The sequence below is a fragment of the Corvus kubaryi genome, unplaced genomic scaffold (assembly GCF_017639235.1).
Source record: "Corvus kubaryi isolate FWS band 111438036 unplaced genomic scaffold, C.kubaryi_AGA036_p1.0 65498, whole genome shotgun sequence".
NCBI lineage: Eukaryota > Metazoa > Chordata > Aves > Passeriformes > Corvidae > Corvus > Corvus kubaryi.
In genome coordinates this window covers 193,942-214,124 of record NW_024582052.1, presented here as the reverse complement: position 1 = coordinate 214,124, position 20,183 = coordinate 193,942, and the positions used below count along the sequence as shown (strand labels likewise).

Below are 20,183 nucleotides of genomic sequence, written 5' to 3'. Positions count from 1 at the left end.
GTCAGCTTAACAAAGGACATCTATGAAATAGTAAGTTTTAGAAAGAAACTGCAGATATCTTGGAAGGGACAGTATTAATAGCATTGGAGAAGATGATGAGGTGTCTTAGTGACAATGACTGGTCAGCACTTGAGGCATGCAAACTGGCAGGTTTTCCAAATGTCTCCACATACATGGTAGGATTTTTCCCTGACAAATTAGTTATGATTTCTGGATTAATTTCTCCTCTTGGAAAAGGAAGGGGCCATTTTGCTTTGGCAATTTTCTGAAGTTGTTGACTCCCTTTAGTACCTGTAAAGAAGTTGAAGACTAAAGTTAACTTGGTGAGGCAGAGTATCATCTTTGTTTCTGAGGGCATGTTCCTGCCCTGGCTTGACTGTGGGCAAATGGTAACGACCTGAAAGAGGATCAGTCACTGCTTGCCAGTCCCAATGAAGCAGCAGTTAGCAAAATAGTGTCAGCTATCTCAGAGGGAGATGCCAGCCTGCTGGTTGCCATTCTTTGGGACAGCTGCTTTCCTTGTCTCCATTCAGGTTTCCATGGTGGTGGTAGAGGGTTGGCTTGAAATGATTTACGTATTCTGGTTGTGAACAGGGTTTATTCAGTTCATCACGTAAACACAGACTTGCGTGTTTAAGAGGATTACCAGACTGCATTGGTAATCCACCTCCGGTGGTTAGCATGCTCTTCGTTTTGTTGGTGTAATAGGTGCTGGGACCTACAAAGCAATTTTTTTTTCTGCAATCACCTGTTCCTTCTGTGCAGCAAGAGACTTTCTTGCTGGTTTGTGCACAATGCTCTCCAGCTGCAAGATACCAATTTTCTTCAAGGCTTTTACAAGCTTTTGTTTCATTTTTCCTTCTCCATTTCTGATTCCTAAAATTCAAGACACATATATTACATGTATTTCTTCTTGACCCAAGAGCTTCTACAAGAGTCTGTCTACATCCTGTAGGACTTCTGCAGACCATCTGTCCAGGATTCAAGCAAATGTCTCTGCTCTTTTGTCCTTAGTGGATCGTTCCCCACAGGGCTGCTTGTGTGAGACTCAGTGTTGCGTGTGCCCGTGGGCATAACATTTTTTCTGAGTGCAGCCTTCCCTACAATATACCTCTAACAGGTTGGCTGTCCTTTGTTGTCAGTTTTGTGCTGCCAGAGAATATACAGCTTGGGAGGTGACATGTTAGGTATTAGGGTTGGGCTAGAAGTTGGCTGCTTAGGGATATGTCATCATTCTGGTAAGTCATTTTTGCTTTATTGTAACCTGTTAGTGCTGAAGGTGAAAACAGGGGAGATGTGTTGATACAACTTTATCTACACAAAACTAACAGATGCTTGGTTGAGTGGTAACAAGGCATGTCCTTCTAGCATAGCCCCTAACATATCGCTTGGCTTCTTTCTGTTCAGTAATATTCCTTCAGAGATGAGTAAAATAATCTTGTATTGTAGGGCTGTCCACTTCTCTTGGCTGCTCTACTGGGCCCTGACTTCCTTTCTCAAGTGGTCTGAGGCAAAAAAAAAAAAAAAAATTACATTTGCTTTCAGTTTTGCTGTTGTCACACTGCTATAGAATTTGCTGCTCCCACACTTGAAGTCTTCTTAAGATTAACTCACTGAATCAAGAACATGGGCTAAAATAGTTTTTAATGAGTTTTTTTCAGATTGAATTCTAGCATATTATTTTCAATAAATTATTTTCTTTCTATTTAACCATCATGGTACTTATCTTCCTGGGTGGTCATGTTATCACTCTGAAACTCACTGCAGTAGAAGTGGATGAAGCCTGAATGATATTTCTCACCCAGCCCTCCTTTAAATGTGGTTTTCCCTCAAACATTGATATTTTCACTATGCTTTCATTTTCCATTAAAAATAATTTAAACTATGTAATAATTAGATCTAATCATCTTCAGCAAAACTTAAAACAAATGTGCATTTCATCTACATGGTTTCAATCATTTTCGGCGCTATATTCATTCAGATTTTCAGAGAAGACATCCATGTGGCCAGGCTTGCTTGTGTTAGGCTAGCTAGAGAATGAAAGCATGACACTAATTACCATTGCATAGGAAAAAGGGAAAAAGCTGTCTGGCAGTGGCCTGCTCCAAAGTGGTTGCAGTGTAATTGACTCCTGCAAGTGTGGAGCCAGGCTCATGGCTGGCTGCTGCCAGAGAAGGGAAGTTTCCTTCCTCTCTTGCTCACCCAACCCTTCCCAAGGCCAGCTCTACTCAGTAAAGCATCATAAAGCTGAGGGGGAAGGCGTTGCTTACCTGGCAAGTTTTAAATTGCACCGTCTAACAAAGTGGTCTAATACAGACCACTAATACAAGCTAAGGGATGTGTGTCCAGCTGCAAGAATTGTGGGAAGCAGGAACAAGGAGCCTTTGACTTTATTGCAGGTCGGTACATAGGCTCACTCTGTCACTTTAAACCTCTGTGGTAGAGAAATCCCACACCAGAATTAGAGACTTTGAAAGTCTATATGATGAATACAGTAACAGAGAACAAGAGGGATGAAAATACCCCATTTCCTCCCTTACTGCTTAGACTACACAAATCTTGAGCTCCATATACCACAATTTGTGGAAAAAGCTGAAAGTGTACATAAATAGGAGGTGAATAACTAGTCCAGGCTCTGTGGATGATAAGCAATTAGTTGTTGTTATTATTATTAATTCCCAAATATAGTAACTGTTAATGGATCAATTTCTGAACAGCTTACCCAATACATAGGCTTTAGGCTCTGTCTAGTCCTTTTTTTGTCTACCTATTTTAATCATAAATGTGTTTCAAAAAGTCTAAAAGAGTCTAAATCTCAGCTATTTTGAGTATATGTTTATGACTTGCTGATTATTTGTCCTTGTGCTTTTCTAAAATTTGATGGGGGAAACCCTGACTAGTTATTTTACAACTTTGTTGACAGTTTGTGCTGTAACAGCTATGATATGATTGGGTTTGTGCCAAGTTGGGAAGTTCTGAGTGGAAACTTGTAGCCTTCTGTTTATAAAAGCCTGGATTTGTGTCTTACACACATGCTCATCTATGGTAGGAAGGATTTTCTGTGATTCATAAAAAATCATAAGCTTTGCTTTGAAATCTGATGTCAATAATGGATGAGATACTGGGAGTCAAAAAAAAACCTTGGGAATCCCAGAAGAAGATTGAGCCCCAGTATCAGTGGGGAATTCCTCAGCCATGACTGTAGCACAACACGTGGTAACATTTTCCTCTTCCCATATGTTCCCTCTGTTCAGTCCCCGATAAATCCATTCCTAGATGCTAGGAAGAAAAATGACCTTTCAAAGCTGCAAGAATTGCCAATTCCATGCATTTCCTCCGTGACAGACAATTTACCCTAATACTTCTGTCCTTACTTCTTATTTATCTCTCAAAATCTGTTGTAGCTATTCTGTAATATGCTGTATGTTAGCAAAATTTCCAAATGCAGAACTGAAGAAAGGCAGTAGAGATTTTCTCTGTTCTGTTTTTCAGTGAAAATGATACTAAGCACTACTTTGGTTATGAAGCCAACCTCTTAGTGAAATATGCTATTATTTAATCAATATGTTTAGGATATAAATGGACTGTTTTTATTGGACAATACATATGCATAAACAGATAAAATTATACACACAGTCCCATGCATATTTCATCTGGGAGATTTCCCATGCCTGCAGCTTACTGAGAGCAAACTGATTCTTTACTTCTCAAGAGCTGCTTTCCAAGTTTCTAGTGATCCAAATATCTACATGGCTTTACAGAGAGTGTAAGAAAGAGTTTGTAATCTCAGTCCCATTTGGAGTGCACAGGTGCCTGCATCATTAACAAACCAAATGTCTATGTGTTTTGAAACCTCATCTAGAACTGAGCAAATTGACTGGATTTTTCTACAGAAAGAAAGGAAAGCTCTATGAAAATGATGCATTTAAAAAGACAAAGGGTGTTGTGGGTTTTTACTGTGCTCTTCAGTGTGTGGAAAGACATTTCATACATAGTGTTCAAATACCCAGGTAAAAGTAAATTCCATTCAACCTGCAGTATTTCTCGTGAGAAAGCATGCTGTCTCTTCTCTCTCTTGCTCTGGTCTCCCTGCAAATTTCAGTAGGAAGCAAGGTTAAAATCTTGCAAACATGTGGGAAAACCCATGCTTGGTACTTTGTAAGGAAGTAATGGCTCTTGATTTTTCAAAATATAAAACATGTTTTCCTTCCCAGCAAAATCCTGGAGTGTCTGTTTGGAAAAAGGAACAATTGTGTTTCTACAATGACATCTCCTAAACGTTTATCCTTTTTCACCACTCTTGGTATAACTGTATGGTTTTTGTTGTTGTTGTTTTGACAAGTGGTTTTTATTTGGTGTAATTTTTTAAGAATTAGAAAGAACAGCATTGAACGCTGAATTGGAAGTTGAACTCTGGGGTTGCTGGGTTTATTGCGAATGCCTGTGTAGTGACAGCCCTAGCGTGCGTGAGCGTGGTGTGTGTGTGTGTGCGTGCGCATTTTTAAATAAAGAGGAAAGCAGAGGTTTGCTCATTTGTTTGCCTATTGTGAAGCTGTCCTGCACCTTTCTACTCCTTTGTACTGGGGTGAAGGCTGCTGAATGGAGGCCTTGTGCCATTTGTTGATTTTAAACCTCACTGTTAATCCACAGGAACCTGCTGGTGTGCACAGCAGGAGAGCTGTGTGACAAGTGGAAATCTGGGCGGGAGGGAGTGCGGGGGGTCACAGGGGATAATAATCATTCAGCCATCAGCCTTTGTCACCCTTAAGCTTAATTGTTACCCTCTGCTGGTAACCACATTGAAGTGCTGGCCTTTTAAGTGTTTCTTGATTTTACTTGGCACAGGCTTAGGGATAGGATCATTTATTGCTGGCTTTATATTGTATCAGGTTTGCTTGGGTTTGTTTAATTAGCCCCATTGAATTTTCTGCATCCCTTAAAATAATTTGTGAGAGTCCAAATGGGTGGAAAGGGCTGAATGGAAGTGGTACAGTTGTTAACAAATTTCCCTCTGTCAGAAGCGGGGCTAAAACTGGAGACAGAAAGCTTTCCTGCTCTGCCAACCAGCTGCCTTCTGGAGTCTGTGCATGAGCCACAGCTGTGGCTGTGGGCACCGGGCTGCCTGAGCAGCCCTGCACAGGCAGCAGCAAGGTGTTGGTGGGGTGGGGCGGAAGGCAGTTGCCCTGTCCCTCTGTGCCTTGCGGCTCCCGCCTGCTTTAGGTATGCCACAAAATCGAAAGCCTGAGGGTGGCTGAAGCAAACTGAACTGGTAGCAAACTGGGGAAGGGGAGAGGAGAGTTAAACCATTTAAAAACGAAGAAAAAGGTGAGATATCTTTTCTAGCAGGAACTGGTTCTTCAACTTTCCCTGCCAGTTATACATGCTGAAGTCAGTATTGAGCTTTCTGTTGTTTTCCCTAAAGAAGTTGGTGTAGAAGCTGCTATAGAAGCTAAAATGACACCTGAATTTAAGGCTTTGCAATGGGCAAGTATCTCTGCGTGTGAAGTGAGCTTGTGCTCAGGGGGTGGGGGATGGGCTGCAGGACAGGAGGTTGTTTCATTGCTCCCCTCACCCGGGCATGGTGGGTGTTGTGTTGGGCCATTAACTACAGCTGCTTGGGCTTGTGTAGGGAGAAAAATCCCCAGGTTACTGGTACAAGCTTTGGATCTACTCTTGATCAAATACATGTGCCCTCTAACCCTTCAGGCAGAACGTGCCTCCAGCAGATGCAGCGACTGTGCCGTGTGCTATGACCTGATGGCCAGGGTTTGAAATTTGCGCCAGTAGTACTGATGGTGAATCTAGGGTTGTTACAGGAGTGTGATTACACATTGTGATTGCAGTCCTCTTTTCAAGTCCAGTCTTCCACCTGGCTCAGTACTTTATCAAAACTCTTGAGAATACATCTTAGAGTAGGATGAATGTTTGTGCTTACTCCTTACTCTTTTACAGTAAAATGGGGTTGTTTATTTAAGAGGTTTGGTTTTGTGTGTTTTCCCATGTTCCAGTGGTACGATTCTCTGCTGGTTGTTGGCATGCATCTCAGCTCCCAGGTTTTCTTTACAGACATCACTTGTCATAGTAGTACCTGTGTGGGCTTGATACTTGTATAAGAAAGGTTTAACTAGCAAAAACTTCTGATCAAAAAAACCATCAGCACTCAGCTGTTGTATTTTCACCCTTCTGTGATGCAGATTTAATTAAAATTACTGAGTCAGGTTAATAATTCTTTTACAACTGTTGTTGCAGGACATGTCTCAGGAAGGCTATGGAACCAGATCTCAACCCCCTATGGCCCCAGGAAAGCCTAACCATGAAGACTTGAATCTAATCCAGCAAGAAAGACCATCGAGCTTACCAGTAAGAAAATAATGTTTGTTTCAGTATTTTAAAATGAAAGCGCTTTACATACGACTTTATTGCATCTGGGATGAGCAGATGAGAAATAGTGAAAGAACAAACATTAAACAAGGTTGATGAAAAATTGTTTTTAAAAATAGGGGAACAGATAGCTTGTATATGAGTGGACTTTGCTTAGGCTTGTTCTGGTTCAGAACAGCACTATTTATGCACATGCATGGTCTGTGCTTCTGCACACGTGTATTTGCATACAGGAAAGTGATAGATTTTTTTTAACTTTAGGAATTTCATACTTGCACAAACCAGTCTTGTGAGGAGGAGGCTTTTTTCTGTGTCGTTTTTGAAATGTTTTCAGTAGATTCTGGTTTAGAATACTGTCACCAGGAGTCGTGTGTTCCGAACCCTGATCATCAGTAATGAGTTTGACATGTTAATTCTGCTGCTATGTATTAGTACACAAGCGTAGAAGCAGGAATGACAGCAGTACTTGGGCTAGGTTGATTTTTTGGTTAGGATATTATTTTGGACTAATATTTATCAGCTTTTCTGAGCTCTGTGCATTCTGCTGTGGGGGAAAAAGCACAAATTAATATACTTTGTGAAGACATTGCAGCTGCTTGCATTTTTGAAGGTCTTGTAATGGACAAAGTACTTAGCCTTGTCTCTGTGTGCCCCTTGTGGTTTGGAGATTTTCTTGTTTGTTGGTATAAACCAGCATGAATTTAAACCAACTAGAATATGTTCAGTTTAAATGATGGAAACTTCATAAACTATGTGACCTCTGGCTTGGAATAATGTATCAGAAACATGTAGGATATTTCCTGCAGTTCACTGGGTATGTATTCATTTGCAGTCGGCAGAGGGATCTCTCTGAAAGTTTACTGTATCAAGATATTGCATGTATTTGTGAAATCTGGTGGTGTGTTGTATATATTACCTCTGGCACATGGCACAATTGTAAATCCCTAAAAATAGGGCAATAAACATCTTCACAGAATTTTAAAATTATGTCTTTGGCACCTAGGAGAGTATATGTGCTACAAATTCTTTACATGACATTTGAGACATGCAAGTCTCAGGAGAAGCTATGGAAACTGGTATGAGAAAAGATATCCATTTGCTTTGAACCTAGTATTAATTTGACAGTTTTTCAGGAACCCTTTTTTAAACAGACTAATTTGTCTGAACAGTTCTCAAAAATGGATGCTGGCAGTTACCTTAAAAATAGTAGCCCCTGTGGACATTTAACTGTTTTGGCAACAACTACCTAGTTTAAAAAGCAGAGATACTACAAAAGACTTTTTATCTCCCAGTTTTTCGTGAACACTGTTTATTAGGGTTGAGAGAAGTAAAGTTATTTATCAGCTAATGTTCTGCTAATTTGCCTATGTTTTTTCTTAAACAGTTGTCCTACTTTTAATCCATGCTCTGTCCTATCTCCAGCATCATGATCTTTAAGCAGAGTATTGGGTATTATCTGTGTGCCTGAGTGTTTGGTATATTTAGTAGCTCATAATTATTCTAGGTATGAGCAAGCTGGTCGTATTAACAGTGAATGTTAACCATTTTGGCCACAGAGCTTAAACTCTAAGTTGGTCCCAAATGCTGTTACTGAGACACCTAATTACTGAAAAGCTTTGATGCATAACCTGAGAGCACTTCATATACTCAAAAACACTGCTGTTTTCATATAGAGGATACTGTAATTCTGTTTTTTGGTGTTGGCGTGAGAGGTTTTTTTGTTTTGTTTCTCAAATTGAAAAACAACTGCAATTCTTTGTATGTAGCAACAAGGGGTTTTTTGATGATGCATACATTAAAAGCTTTAATATGTCTATTTAGGGTAATGGTTTAACATGGTGGTTTTTCCCTGAAGCAGGAGAGTTCTGTATTCTGTTTTAGACTGCTTATGAAAACCCTTGATCACTGTTTCTTGCTCAGTATTCCTAGTTCGCTTCATTTTGGTATACTAAATATGGCTTCTTAAGCTTGTTTTCAGGGTAATGTGGTTCTTCAGGGTAGTAGTCAGTAAGTTGTCTCTGTACAGTGAAGCTTGAAATTATAGCAGTGGTGTTAGGCTTTTAATAAAATTTAGTTATGTCTTGTTTCATGGTATTCTGGTATTTATACAATTTGCCCGTTATGTTTTTATTTCTTAAGGGCATTGTGTAAAATCACAGCAGCTATACAGCAAGCTTATACAAGTGTCGAAAAACAACAAAAGAGATGTAATACTAAATGGTGAATGGTTTTCTCTGATGTGGCTTTGAGAAAAGAATTTCCCTTTGATGGATTCGAAGAGGAGCTGGCCACTTTCTGCAGCACTGAATGCTGGCTTGTGTCACCCTTTGGGGGAGTTTTTTCAGCAGGTTTGTGTCACAGTAAGCGCAGCTAAACAGCTCAATAGTTGTTCCGTTTCCTTCACACATTGTATATAAAAGTCCTGGCATGAATGTTCCCATAAAGTTCAAAGCAGACAAATTTGTAATGTGGGTTGGTAACAAATGGCTACAAACAAAATATGGCTTTATTAGCTACTTCTAATGGCCTGTCAGATTCTATACAATGCTTGCTTTCCTTCTCCTAACTGCTCTGATATCTGGAGGGTTTGACCTGTGGGTCTCTGACCATGTGGAGTCACTGAGAGCCCAACTGAAAAGTTGTACAGAATAGTGCTCCAAGCACTTTTGTTGGGGTCACAATTAGAAGGAAATCTCAAGCCTTTGAGAAAACATGGGAGTTAGGTACTCTGTGAAGGAAAGGAAGTCATAAACAGAAACTGTTCCTTATTAGAGTGGAGGAATAAAGGGGGAGAGGCCTGAATGAAATTGTCTGGAGAACAGCTACTACAGAACATATTTATCAAGACTTAAGGGATAATAGCAAAATACACATTTTTGCTATTGTGAGAAAGCTGGAGCAGACTTACAGGAAAAGGCTTCCACAGGATCTGCAGATTCGTTGTTGCAGTAAAGGAGCTTGTGTCAGCAGTAGGCTCTGTGTGTGTGTGTATGAAGACTAATCCTTTATTTTGTCTTTAGTAAGTGCATTTGTAAATGTTCATGTTGGATTGTGTTGATAGAATGAGGAGCAGAAAACATTAATTAAATGATTTTTAGTTGCCATGAGTATTAAAGTAATTTCAGATAGGTGCTGCTGGTTTTGCTGTTACTTTGTTTTAATAACGCCCTTTTTTGCCCAGTGTCAGGTGTGCTTGTTTGAGCTATGAGGCCAAAGGGCCCACGGTTGCCAAGCTTTTGAAAGACAGGTTTCTGCTAAGGCTTTGTTGTTGCAACCTACAGGTAAAGCTCTGTGGCATCTTGAGCTGTTGTAAGCCAGGGCAGCTGCAGTCCTGCTGTGTGCCCCACTGCATGTTGTCTGTGCCATCCCGTCTCCTCCACTGTTGCTCCTGGGACTGGCCAGTGGATTTGACCTGGGGAACTGAACCGGATAAAAAATAATCTCTCTCTGTTTCTGGGTTAGTTTGTGACTGAATCACTGGGTAACTGCGTGGGCATCAGTGGCACCTAGGAAGAGGAGATAGGAATCAGTAGCTGTGATGGGAAAGGGGACAGACAGTGGGGACCACAGCAGCTTTGATTTTAGCCACATCCCAATGGACCATATGATCTTGCTGGAAGGGTTTAAGATGCTGTCATCCTGTCAGCTGAGACATGGGGGCACAGCAGATTACAGTGTTCACAGTCAGGCCCTGCAGCAGTCACAGAACCACAGACAGACAGAAGACAGTTCACTTCTTTTTGTAAGGTGAGTTTTCTGCCGGTTGCCATCCCTACACTGTTTAATGCAAGCCCATGAGTGCAAGTGCAGAGGCATGAGCATGCGTGGGTGGAGGCTGTGGACAAGGTGGGGTTGTGTTGGTCCTCACCTCCATCTGTGTAAACTGTAGGGAAATTGTGGCTTTAGTGTTATAACTTAGGTTTATCTTGTGCTTTCTGGAGGTCATGCAGTGATGAAAAGGGAAGATTGTATCTGGGATTGAGGGGATCACTATTCTGCTAGGTTGTTCAGAATTCAGAGTTTATGGATTCATTCTGTGACATCAGTTACTCACTGGGTCTTTTCACTGAGGCAGAGCAATTCCTATGCAAAACAAAATAGTAGCCAGCAGTGGAGGTAGAATGCCACTTGTATCTTGCACAGTGCTGTGACCTGACAAGGCTGGTTGTGATTCTACACGTCTGCAGTTGTATGATCTTCAGAGCTCAAAATAATACATACTGTTGCTTGAACAGATAAACTTTTTTAAGATGTCAGTTGTCTTGTTTCATTATGCTTGGTACTGAGGAAAACAGCACATCAGCAATCCCTTCCTGATTTTATTAACTGCTTCACAGTTCTGTTCTACCTCATTTTAATGAGCCTCTGAAAGATGTTTAGCATGCTGGACAGTTTTTCCTCTGGTTGACACACCTTTTTTGTTGTAGAAGGCAGCTACTAAATTAGATTTCAGGGGACCTCTGTTGGGAATTAGTAGTGAACTAAATCCAAAACTAGACATACTTGGCTCATTGAACAGCATCATTTCAGATAGATCTCAATAGGTGTAGGCTCTGAGGAAAATACATGGGATGGTTTGGGAATCCACATTCTCTGTCCCACTTCTAGAATATGAAGTAGCTTGGAAAGTCATCTCAAGCAACAGCACATCCTGAACAAATGCCTTTAATGGCTGAAGTCTTAATAGACCAGGAAAACACTTCCCAGCATTACTTGAGCATCTGTGATTAAGAGCTGGAGGTAACTCTTCTTTTCTCAGAGATTAAACTACTGGGACAAGGCACTCTGGTGACATTTATATACAGCTTAGTCCAGTAAGCCCTAATCATGATCAGGGTTGTGGGCACTACCATAATGTAAATATTAATTACCACTGTAGCCCTTCTTGTAAGAACAAACCAGTATTAAAGGAAACATAGAGCAGTGACCCTCTTTTTTTGTAGTCTTTGTTGAACTCTTTGCAGGTAAGCAAATTACAAAGTTTGATCTAACTGCTATTTTAAAAATACAGAGTATTGGTTATGATTTGAGAAAGAAGATGAAACAAATTCTAGAAATGGATTCTTTCTAATTCTTGAGAGGCAAATGCTATTGTCAGCTGATAGATGTCCGTAGTACATGATAGCAAAATCTGTCCTGAATTTGTTCATGTCTCTGCCTGAAAATATCTGTTTGGGAGTATGGCAAACCGTGAACAAGAAAGAAATGTGAGTATGTAATACTTGTGAATTAAATTCTCCACTGTTTGTACATCACGTAGGATAAAACTGGTGTGCCTCTTTCCCACTTTTCCTTTTTCTTTTATGCAACATTGTAAAATAACTGAATGATCTTGTTTTCCTTTGTTTGGGTCAAGAAATTTTCAAGCTGAAAATTGTTACTCTGTGAAAGAAGATTATTGACTCAACAAGCCTTCAATTTTCAGTGAATAACACTCCCACCCTCTAGCTTCAGGAACATGTGGTGCATGCATTCTGTTTTAAAGTACAGACTGTAATTTAAAACTGAGGCAGTTTGATGCCCCACTGAACTTTGTTTAAGCCTGGAATAAAAGGAAAAAAGCTTCAAGTTGCAAAGAAGTGACTAAGCTATCTCAAAGGTTTTTCTTAGCCATTACGTGCAGAGTTGGAAGAAGTTGCTATTTTTTCCAAGTTATTTTAATTCTGGATCAAGTGCAGTTGCTAGGTTGGGTTTGTTTTTTTTTTTCTCCTTAACATTCTTTGTAATAAACCTGTAGCTAGAACCAGTTTCATACAACACATGTGTATAGAGATATCAAGTATACGTATTTCTGTGTGTTTCTGAGGTGCAAAACATGCTCTGTAGTTGCTGCAGGTGCACATCCAGATTCTGTATGTGACCTCCCATCTGTGTCAGTCAGAATAGTGGGTCAAAACCAGTGTGAGCCACTGCAGCACCACTGACATTGGTGATGTTACCAGGGGAGGGAACTTTGTGTGCCCACATCCTAGCCCACATTTTACATTTAACTTCAGTTAAACCAGGACTTCAGGTAGGGTGGTCAGAGTAATTCATTGTCTTAGAGTCGACTTGTACATTAAGTCCCATTTTGGGGGAAAAGTACAATTAAAGTTGTGCAGAGTAGCCCTGGGAATGTGTTGTCCATGTAGGGTTAATCTGAAACACTGAAAGCAAAATTACAGATGCTCGAATTAGGTATTCTTACTACTATTATTTATAGTCTGAAGAGAAGGACCTGTTGTTATTAATTTGTGTTTTGTACTTCACAGAATTACTTGGTTTTGCTTGACAGACTGATCATATTTATTTAAAAGAACAGTTTTAGGTTGTTATTGAAGTATAAAAAGTAATTTCACTAAGTATTGTAAAAAATACTTGGCTATTCATCACCTTCTCAGCATTCAAAATACTTTACATTTACAATGTTTACAACACCCTTGTAATAACAAAATGGCTAATTTATGATCCAAGAAAATTTACAAATGCAAGAATAAATACTTAGTCTGACCTCTTGAAATTTATATGGGAAAGCTGCTAAGGGATTATAGATCCCAGTAGTGGTTAAGGTTGCAAAAACTTGTAGTTAAATAGGCCAATGTTGTTCTAAGTGGAATAGTAAAGTATCAGTAGCTTTTTTCCTGCACTGTTTTTTGAAGCCATCAGGAGTTGCATTATATACCTCCAAATACTAGAACAGTATTGGTGTTGATTCAGAAATTAAAGAAATTAGATTTAATTTGGGTGCTCGAAGTATTTTATTTTTTATTTGCTTACCACCCCCTGCCTCATATTGATCCTTTCCAAAGAGGCTGCTGCCCTCCTAGCTAGGGTGACTGAAGTGCACTTGTGGTAGCCCCTGAACCACCAAATCTTGCAGCTTGGAATGAGAGGCAAGCTAAAAGCTCCCAAGGTTACTTTAATATGCAAGGCCATAAACTGTAGTAGCACAGGTGCCTCTGCATGCATGGCTCAGATGTACCTGCTGCAGGGGCAGTAACTGCACTAGCTGTCCTTTTAATCTGCCTGAATTTCCAAGTCAGTGCCTTAGATTCTGCATTTGGGAATCTGTCTCTAAAGTGGTAGGAATTTCTTTAATTTGTAGATCAATTTTTATTGTTTGAACATTTTACATAATGTGTGTACACACATGTATAGTGTATAAAAACACACATGTCTTACCTGCTTGGTTGTTTGTAAATTTTGAGTTCATAGCATACTATCAATTCCAAAGCTTAATGTAGTCACTGGTGCATGTCTTTGTTCATGCCTGTGTGAACATTGGGATTACAACGCGGAAAGTAAGACAAAGGAGTATTACTCACTTGAATACCATTTCAGGAAGTACCTGAGACACTGTAAATGTTTTTTCTTTATTTTTACCACAAGTCTTCTTGTAAGATTGGATTTTTTTTTTCAAATAACTCCTTTGCTTGTCCAACCGTTGTGAAGTATGACCTCAGCTTCATAACCTTGGCTAAACACGGTAACTCACTCTGACCAGCAACATCTGAAGCCTAGCAGTAGATGCATTTTCTTTTTCTTCCTCCTTCCATTCCTGTTTGCTGGGAACATGTTGGTTTCTGGTGCTATTGTTCCTGCTTTCATGTTTAAAAAAAAAAACGTTACTAGTCTTTGATGTGACACTGACTCCTAAGTGGTCCTGGACAGCTGCTGTTTCTGTGTGAGCAGATGTTTGTGCAGTCACGGTCAATAGTGTTAAGATTAGGCCAGGTTTCACAGTACTTTGTCTGATTGTTTATGGTATGTCCATAATTGCTGGGGATTCTAGGTGCCATCACAGTGCAAATGGGAAGTGTTTGTAATGTACTCTTTGTTTCATAGTACTGTGTTGGAATCACGATAAATTCAATCCTGTACTGTGAGACCATTCACGTTTCAGTAGTGTTCTTTTGTTGTTGGTTGTTTGTTGGGGTTTTTTTGAGGTTTGAAACAGGTTTTTAAATGTTCTTTAAATGTGTTTTCTTTAAACCTAATATCTTGTACTACTTAAGCCTCTGAAACCTTCCTTTCTTTGCTGGAGCCATACATCTCAGATTCACTATGAATCTTCTCTTGAAGACAGTGATATGTGGTGACTTCTTATACAATCTGTGCTATATTGTGCTATATGTGAGAAATGCTTCTGAAGTGTGTTTCATGTAGATAAGTTTCCATTATCAATTTACCTTTAAAAACATAAATACACACAGACACACACAAGCAGAAGGGGCGTCTGCATTTGTCTTTGGAAGGCATTTACATTTTAACCCGCTGCGTCAGTTTTCTTTTAAGGCCATGCAGATTATTCTGTGCCATTGTTTCCCACTCAATTCCAAACACAGTTCTGCTTCTACAGGACTTTGTAAAGATGGTCCTGTTTGAAACAGCAGTGTAATTTTGGAGGATGAAGCATCATAGAGTGTTGAAATTAAGATAGAAAAGCTGATAATGCCAGGAAAAGGCTACTTTCAGTTCCCAGTCTTTAGCCTTTGATCTCTTTCCTTCCATGCATACAGTTGCAGATGACCCTTTTAATCATCTTAACCTTGTTGTGAGACTTACTGTGTTAAATAAGAATTAGGACCTGAATTTTGAGGCACATTTGAATAATTGCATTAGGATAGGGAAATATGCCATCCTGGATCATTTGTTTTACATTATAGTTAAACTGCATGAATTTGTATAGATGTGTGGTGTTGGGTTTGGTGGTTTTGTTCTGGTTTTTTCTCTTGAAGGCAGAGATTCACTGAATAGTTTATCTTCCACCTTCTGACTGAAGTTATCATTTTGGGAAGTAATGTAAAGATAAGCATACATGAGCGTCTTTGTTTATGTTTGCATGTAGTAATACATTATGCATCAGTAAGCTTTAGTGAGGTTTGCTGAATACACAGTAGTGGACTTAGTGTAGAGGACAAAGCTTGTTTCATACTATAGAATAAGGTGTAGATTCACATGTACATTTACAGTATCGTAGCTAGTAAAATTTCCCAATGCATTTTGCACAAAAAGTAATGAAAGAGATCTAAAATATTACTATTTTTGTTTCTTAAACTGCAAATTATACAATAGCTAGTTCTTGCTTTTGAAAAGTATGGAAATAAAGAAACTGGAAGTGGTCTGAGATTTTTAAACTCAATTGTTACAATCAAAATAAGATTTAAGTAGGTAGATAAAATGGTGTATGGATTAAGTACAGACATTGACTCTAGTGAACTTATCCAATACTGCGTGGGATAAAACTTAATACAAACAGTTATCTTTTGGGTTTAGATTTGAAACTGAAGGCCTTAGCAGTTTTTCATATGATACTCCACTGGAGAGTGGAGATGGAAGAAAAACTCCAGATTATCTCTTTCATTTATTTTAACTTAGAGTTCATGTCAAGATTTTAATCATATGGCTTAATGAGAGCTTCGTAGAAACCTGTTTTTTTCCATCTTGTTTTTTATTGTATTGTTATTATCATGCCTACATGAAAGTAGGAAAAAAGTAAAATTCAGTTCAATTTTCAGCACAACTCTTCAGAATTCACTGAAACAAGGCTGGAAAATCTTAAAATCAGTGGGTTTTGTTGTTGTTGTTTGGCGGGGGCTGGCTTTTTTTTTTAATAAGTAACATCTCATAGCTTCATTTGGATTCTGTCATAATCCATTTTCTCTCAGTCTTCATTACTTTCCTTTGTTTTGCTTGTACCTTTAAAGAAGACTTAGGAAGACTGCATATACACATCAATGTTTTCAAATGACTGCTGAGTCTTCCTGCATGGCTTGTTAGACATTTTGCCCCACTGGAAATCACAGTAACAGCATTTTTGTTCCTATTCTGACTTATGATGAAATACAGGGATTTGTTTGGCTGTGGAAGCCTTGGCCTGCTTCTGGCCAGAAAGTCATTTTAGCGCTGAGACCACAGCTTGGTGTGAGAGGGGCCGTTTGGGCTACCTACAGAGTTGCCTTCCTCCTTTGCAAAGAACCAGAGGTCACATATCAAATCCTGTGAAATGCCGAGAAATGCACCCATGTGTGTACTTGCATATACTTAAAAACACTTTAGCTCTTTAATTTTTGCTGGTTAAAACCAGTGATTTCTAGTGCTTGCTTTTTAATGCCTATATTCAGAGTAATATAGGTCAGACTGAAGTCAGTCCTGTAAATTCTTTACCTTATTTTTGCCAGGAAAACAAACTTTCCCTCCTGTGTGAATTTTGATCACTTGACCTCCATTTCCATTGAGATGTGGTCAGAGGGCAGTAGTCAGCTAGCCACGCCAACTAAGGACTATCTTCACTTACAGCATGCAGTGAAACTCCAGAATTTAAAAGTAATTAAAGGACTTACAGTCTGACACATTTTTTCTCTGCCACCCATATCCATTAAAGATGAAATTTGGAAACAAAGTATGTGATCAGCTATGATGCAAAGGGTTTTTTAAAAAAATGTTTATTTAAAACAAGATTGAAACAAAAAAACTCCCAACCTCCTCCTTTATTCTTTCTTTTTAGAATTACTACTTTTGCCCCTCAATCTTAAACATTCTGTATACCCATCTATGTATATTTGAATTTCTCGCACACTCTGTTTCTGTGTGCTTATTTTGAATAACGCAGGCTCAGGTTTGTCAAAAGCTGAATTTTTTATCCCGCAGAACTGAGAGATTCATGATTAAACACATGCAGATCAGGCAGCTTATGCTTCTCCAAGTTCAGTCTGGGGTTATTGGTCCAGGGTCACACACAGGATCCAGCTCAAGCTTGTAAGCAATACATACCTCCAAGCCTTACCAGAGTGGCAAAACCTAACCGCAAGTGCTGCCCACGCTGTGCCTTGGACTGGGAGAACATGGATCAGGGACAGGGTGTGGTGGCATGTTCTGCTGCTCACCCAGTCAGCTCACGGGCTGACATGTTATCCTAGACTGAAGTGTGTGCAGGAGTGGTGTGGTGTGTTTGCTGGCTAACCAGGGTGCTTTGTGCTGCTGTATTTGGGGTTTAATATCAGAAGTGTCTCTGGACAATTCTGGGCTCTCTCAGCTGGGAAGGGTACAAAACCTCACCGTACTTTTGTACTGAGAGGGAAGCAAGGTGTTCCTATTTCTGCAGAACAGGGTTAGGTTTCCTTTAGAGTAGGTAATAACCAAGTTATGCATGTGATACCATTTTGATTATACACATCTCTCTGTATGTGTTAACATAAAAAAATATACTTCAAAGTTTTGGGTTGTTCAAGGATGTGGCTTTTCTCCATCTCTTCTGTCTCCTCTTCAAGGGGTTTGCAAGGTTACCCAACTTCAGTAAACCAAAAGGGAGTACATTACTTTTATCTTGGTTTCAGCACATGGCTGTGATGCAGTGGGGAACATGGCATCTCAGAGAAGAACTGCATTTCCTCCTGGAGACTCGGTACAGCAGATTTTAAAAAGTGCATTCGAGCTTGGATCCGTGGCTTCCCAGGCAGCACAGTGAACTATTGCTAGGCTACAAGGCCAGCTTTACACATTGATTTCCAAGTGGACATTTTTGTCACGTTTAATAACAGCACATTGATGAGACAACAGTGTGTAAGCTGAGTTAATGTCTGTTATTTCTACACTACCATTACTCTTTATTGCCATTATCCACACAGTGGCAAAACTTAAAAGTGAGCGTTCTCCTTCCCGCTGAGGGTTTTTTCCTCAGAACTGATGATCTCACAAGTATCCCCACTCTTTTCACGCAAGATGAAAGAGTGAAAACGACTTTTGTTGTTCTGGTGGTTGGAATGACACCATAAACCCGAAAGCGTGTCGGTGTAGCAGGCTCGGGTTGTCTCTCCTGCGGCCGGGCGGCGTTCAGGCCGCCTCGGCACCGTCCAGGGCATTTGTGTAATGGCTGGTGAGGTGGCAGGGAGCTCTCCCCGCTCCCTCTGGCTGCTGCGCGTCTGAAATTACGGCTTTGTCTTTGAAGCCGGGCGCTCTGTTAGCGTCGCCATGGCGACGGGCGGGTAATGGCCTCCGCCGAGCCCAGCCTGGTGTTCAGCGCCGAGCGCGGCCCTGCGAAGGCCCCGCTCGCCGGAGCGCTCACTGAGCTGTCCCCTCTTAGAAAATGTTTAAAAACTGCGCTTTTACATGGCCGTAGCAGATTAATAGTCATGGTTTATTTCGTTTTAACTGCGGGGATAAAAGCATTATTCCATTAAATGGGTAGCTTTTTCCCCCCTCCTTTGGTTTATGCATTATTAACACAAGCTTTCCTGTTTTGCTTGTAACGTTTTATAGGCCCTTTCAAACATGTAGTCAGATTTGCTCTGCTGCTCTTTTATTTTTCAGGACTTAACCCTTTCTCTCCTTGATCTTGTCTTCAAAAACTTGGAGCCAAGCCTCCAGCAGACTTGGTTGCTCCCATTTAATGTGTTAAAAACGAGAAAAAAGCTTCCTTTTTATTATTATTTTAATTTTTTTTTTCAACAATTCTGCTTTTTTGAAGTGCTCTAAAAAGCAATGCAGATTGGTCTGTTCTTTTAATTTAATTGAAACAGATGCTGAAGTCAGCACACATGAGCCTTGATATTATTGTGGAGGGTTTCAGTTGAGGAAATACTTTGGGATTGCCTTTTCATTTGTGTGCCCATCTTCTCTTCTGCCTGTAGTGTCTGCGCCCCATACTCTTTACATGTAGTATTTTTGTTGGCAGCCTTCAGAAAGAGATGCACCTCATGGTTGAAGGACTGAGGAACAAAAAATCCAGAACTGTGGTGGCCGGTGAACATGCATTGCAAGGGACAGAGAGTTTTCAGTAAGACAACTCCCTAGTACCACAAGAACCACTTTATGTTAGGGTGACCAGAAAGGCTTCTCCCAGCATGCTTGTTCTGTTCTGTTAATCTATCCCAGTTTGGATTCCCCGGTTGGCTGTTGGCCTCTACCCCTCGTCACTCCCCCAGAGCTTCCCCATTGGCCCCCGTTCCCTAATCCTGCCTTTTCCCCGCCCCCAGGTAAAACTGTGGGTTTTGGGATGATGTTGGTATTTGCCTCTGCAACCTTCGACAGTGTAGAAGCAATGAATGCTCCTGCCGGAATGCACAGAAATGCCCTTCTTGACTCTTTGCTACCGACTATAATAGTGAACCCACCCGTGCGTCTGTGGGTGCTCGTGGGACGCCACAGAGCAGGGCAGAGACAGTATTACAGAACAGTCCTGGGGACACAGTATTTACGTCTACCACCTTTCTTGTTAATATGGAGCTGGTGAAATACATCTAGACAAGTAGAAGTATTGCTATAAACACAAGCTGCAGGCTTTGTTTCACTTTTCTAGTGCTCTAAAATACAGCTTTCATTTAGTCTCTAGTAGGAGGCATATATCCAAGTGCAGTAAAATGCTGTGGATACGGGGATTCAGTCATCCCTGCCGACACAAACGGTCTCTTTGTTAAAAACTTGGAGGTTAACAAGCAAACCTAGAATTCATATTTTCTCGCAACCCCCTCCCTCAGTTTTTTTTAACTGTGAATTTGTTGTTATGGGGTGCTTACTGGCACCTCACTTTGTCCATCTGTATCTATCACAGATCCTTCTGTCCTAAAATCTTCCAAGGGCATCTCAGGAAAAGGCAAATATTCCTCATTTTTTGTCCTTGTTTACCGATGCCATGTGGCAATGGTGATGTAAATGGTACCGTTTGTGGGATGGGCTTGCAGCTTCTGGACAGTGGACCGCAATGCTGAGATTTATTTCACCTATCCAGCTGACTGCACACTGTGCTCGGGTGTCCAAGCAGGGAAACTGTGTGTGTGGGGCTCCTGCTCTCCCCACCATGTCCATCTTCAGCATCCATGTGACTA

The 20,183-nt window shown here is 40.4% G+C and overlaps 1 protein-coding gene across 5 annotated transcripts in view; it reads left to right on the top strand.

Annotated features, from left to right (window-relative positions):
• The first annotated feature begins 6,251 nt into the window (after positions 1 to 6,251).
• Positions 6,252 to 20,183, top strand: part of LOC121673551 (AT-rich interactive domain-containing protein 1B-like) — a 206,726-nt gene continuing 192,794 nt past the window's right edge. For all 5 annotated transcript variants that reach the window (XM_042046919.1, XM_042046920.1, XM_042046918.1 and 2 more), the window contains exon 1: positions 6,252 to 6,360. In XM_042046919.1, the coding sequence (XP_041902853.1) occupies positions 6,253 to 6,360 (108 nt within the window). In that variant the 5' untranslated portion in view covers position 6,252. The remainder of the gene's footprint in view (positions 6,361 to 20,183) is intronic.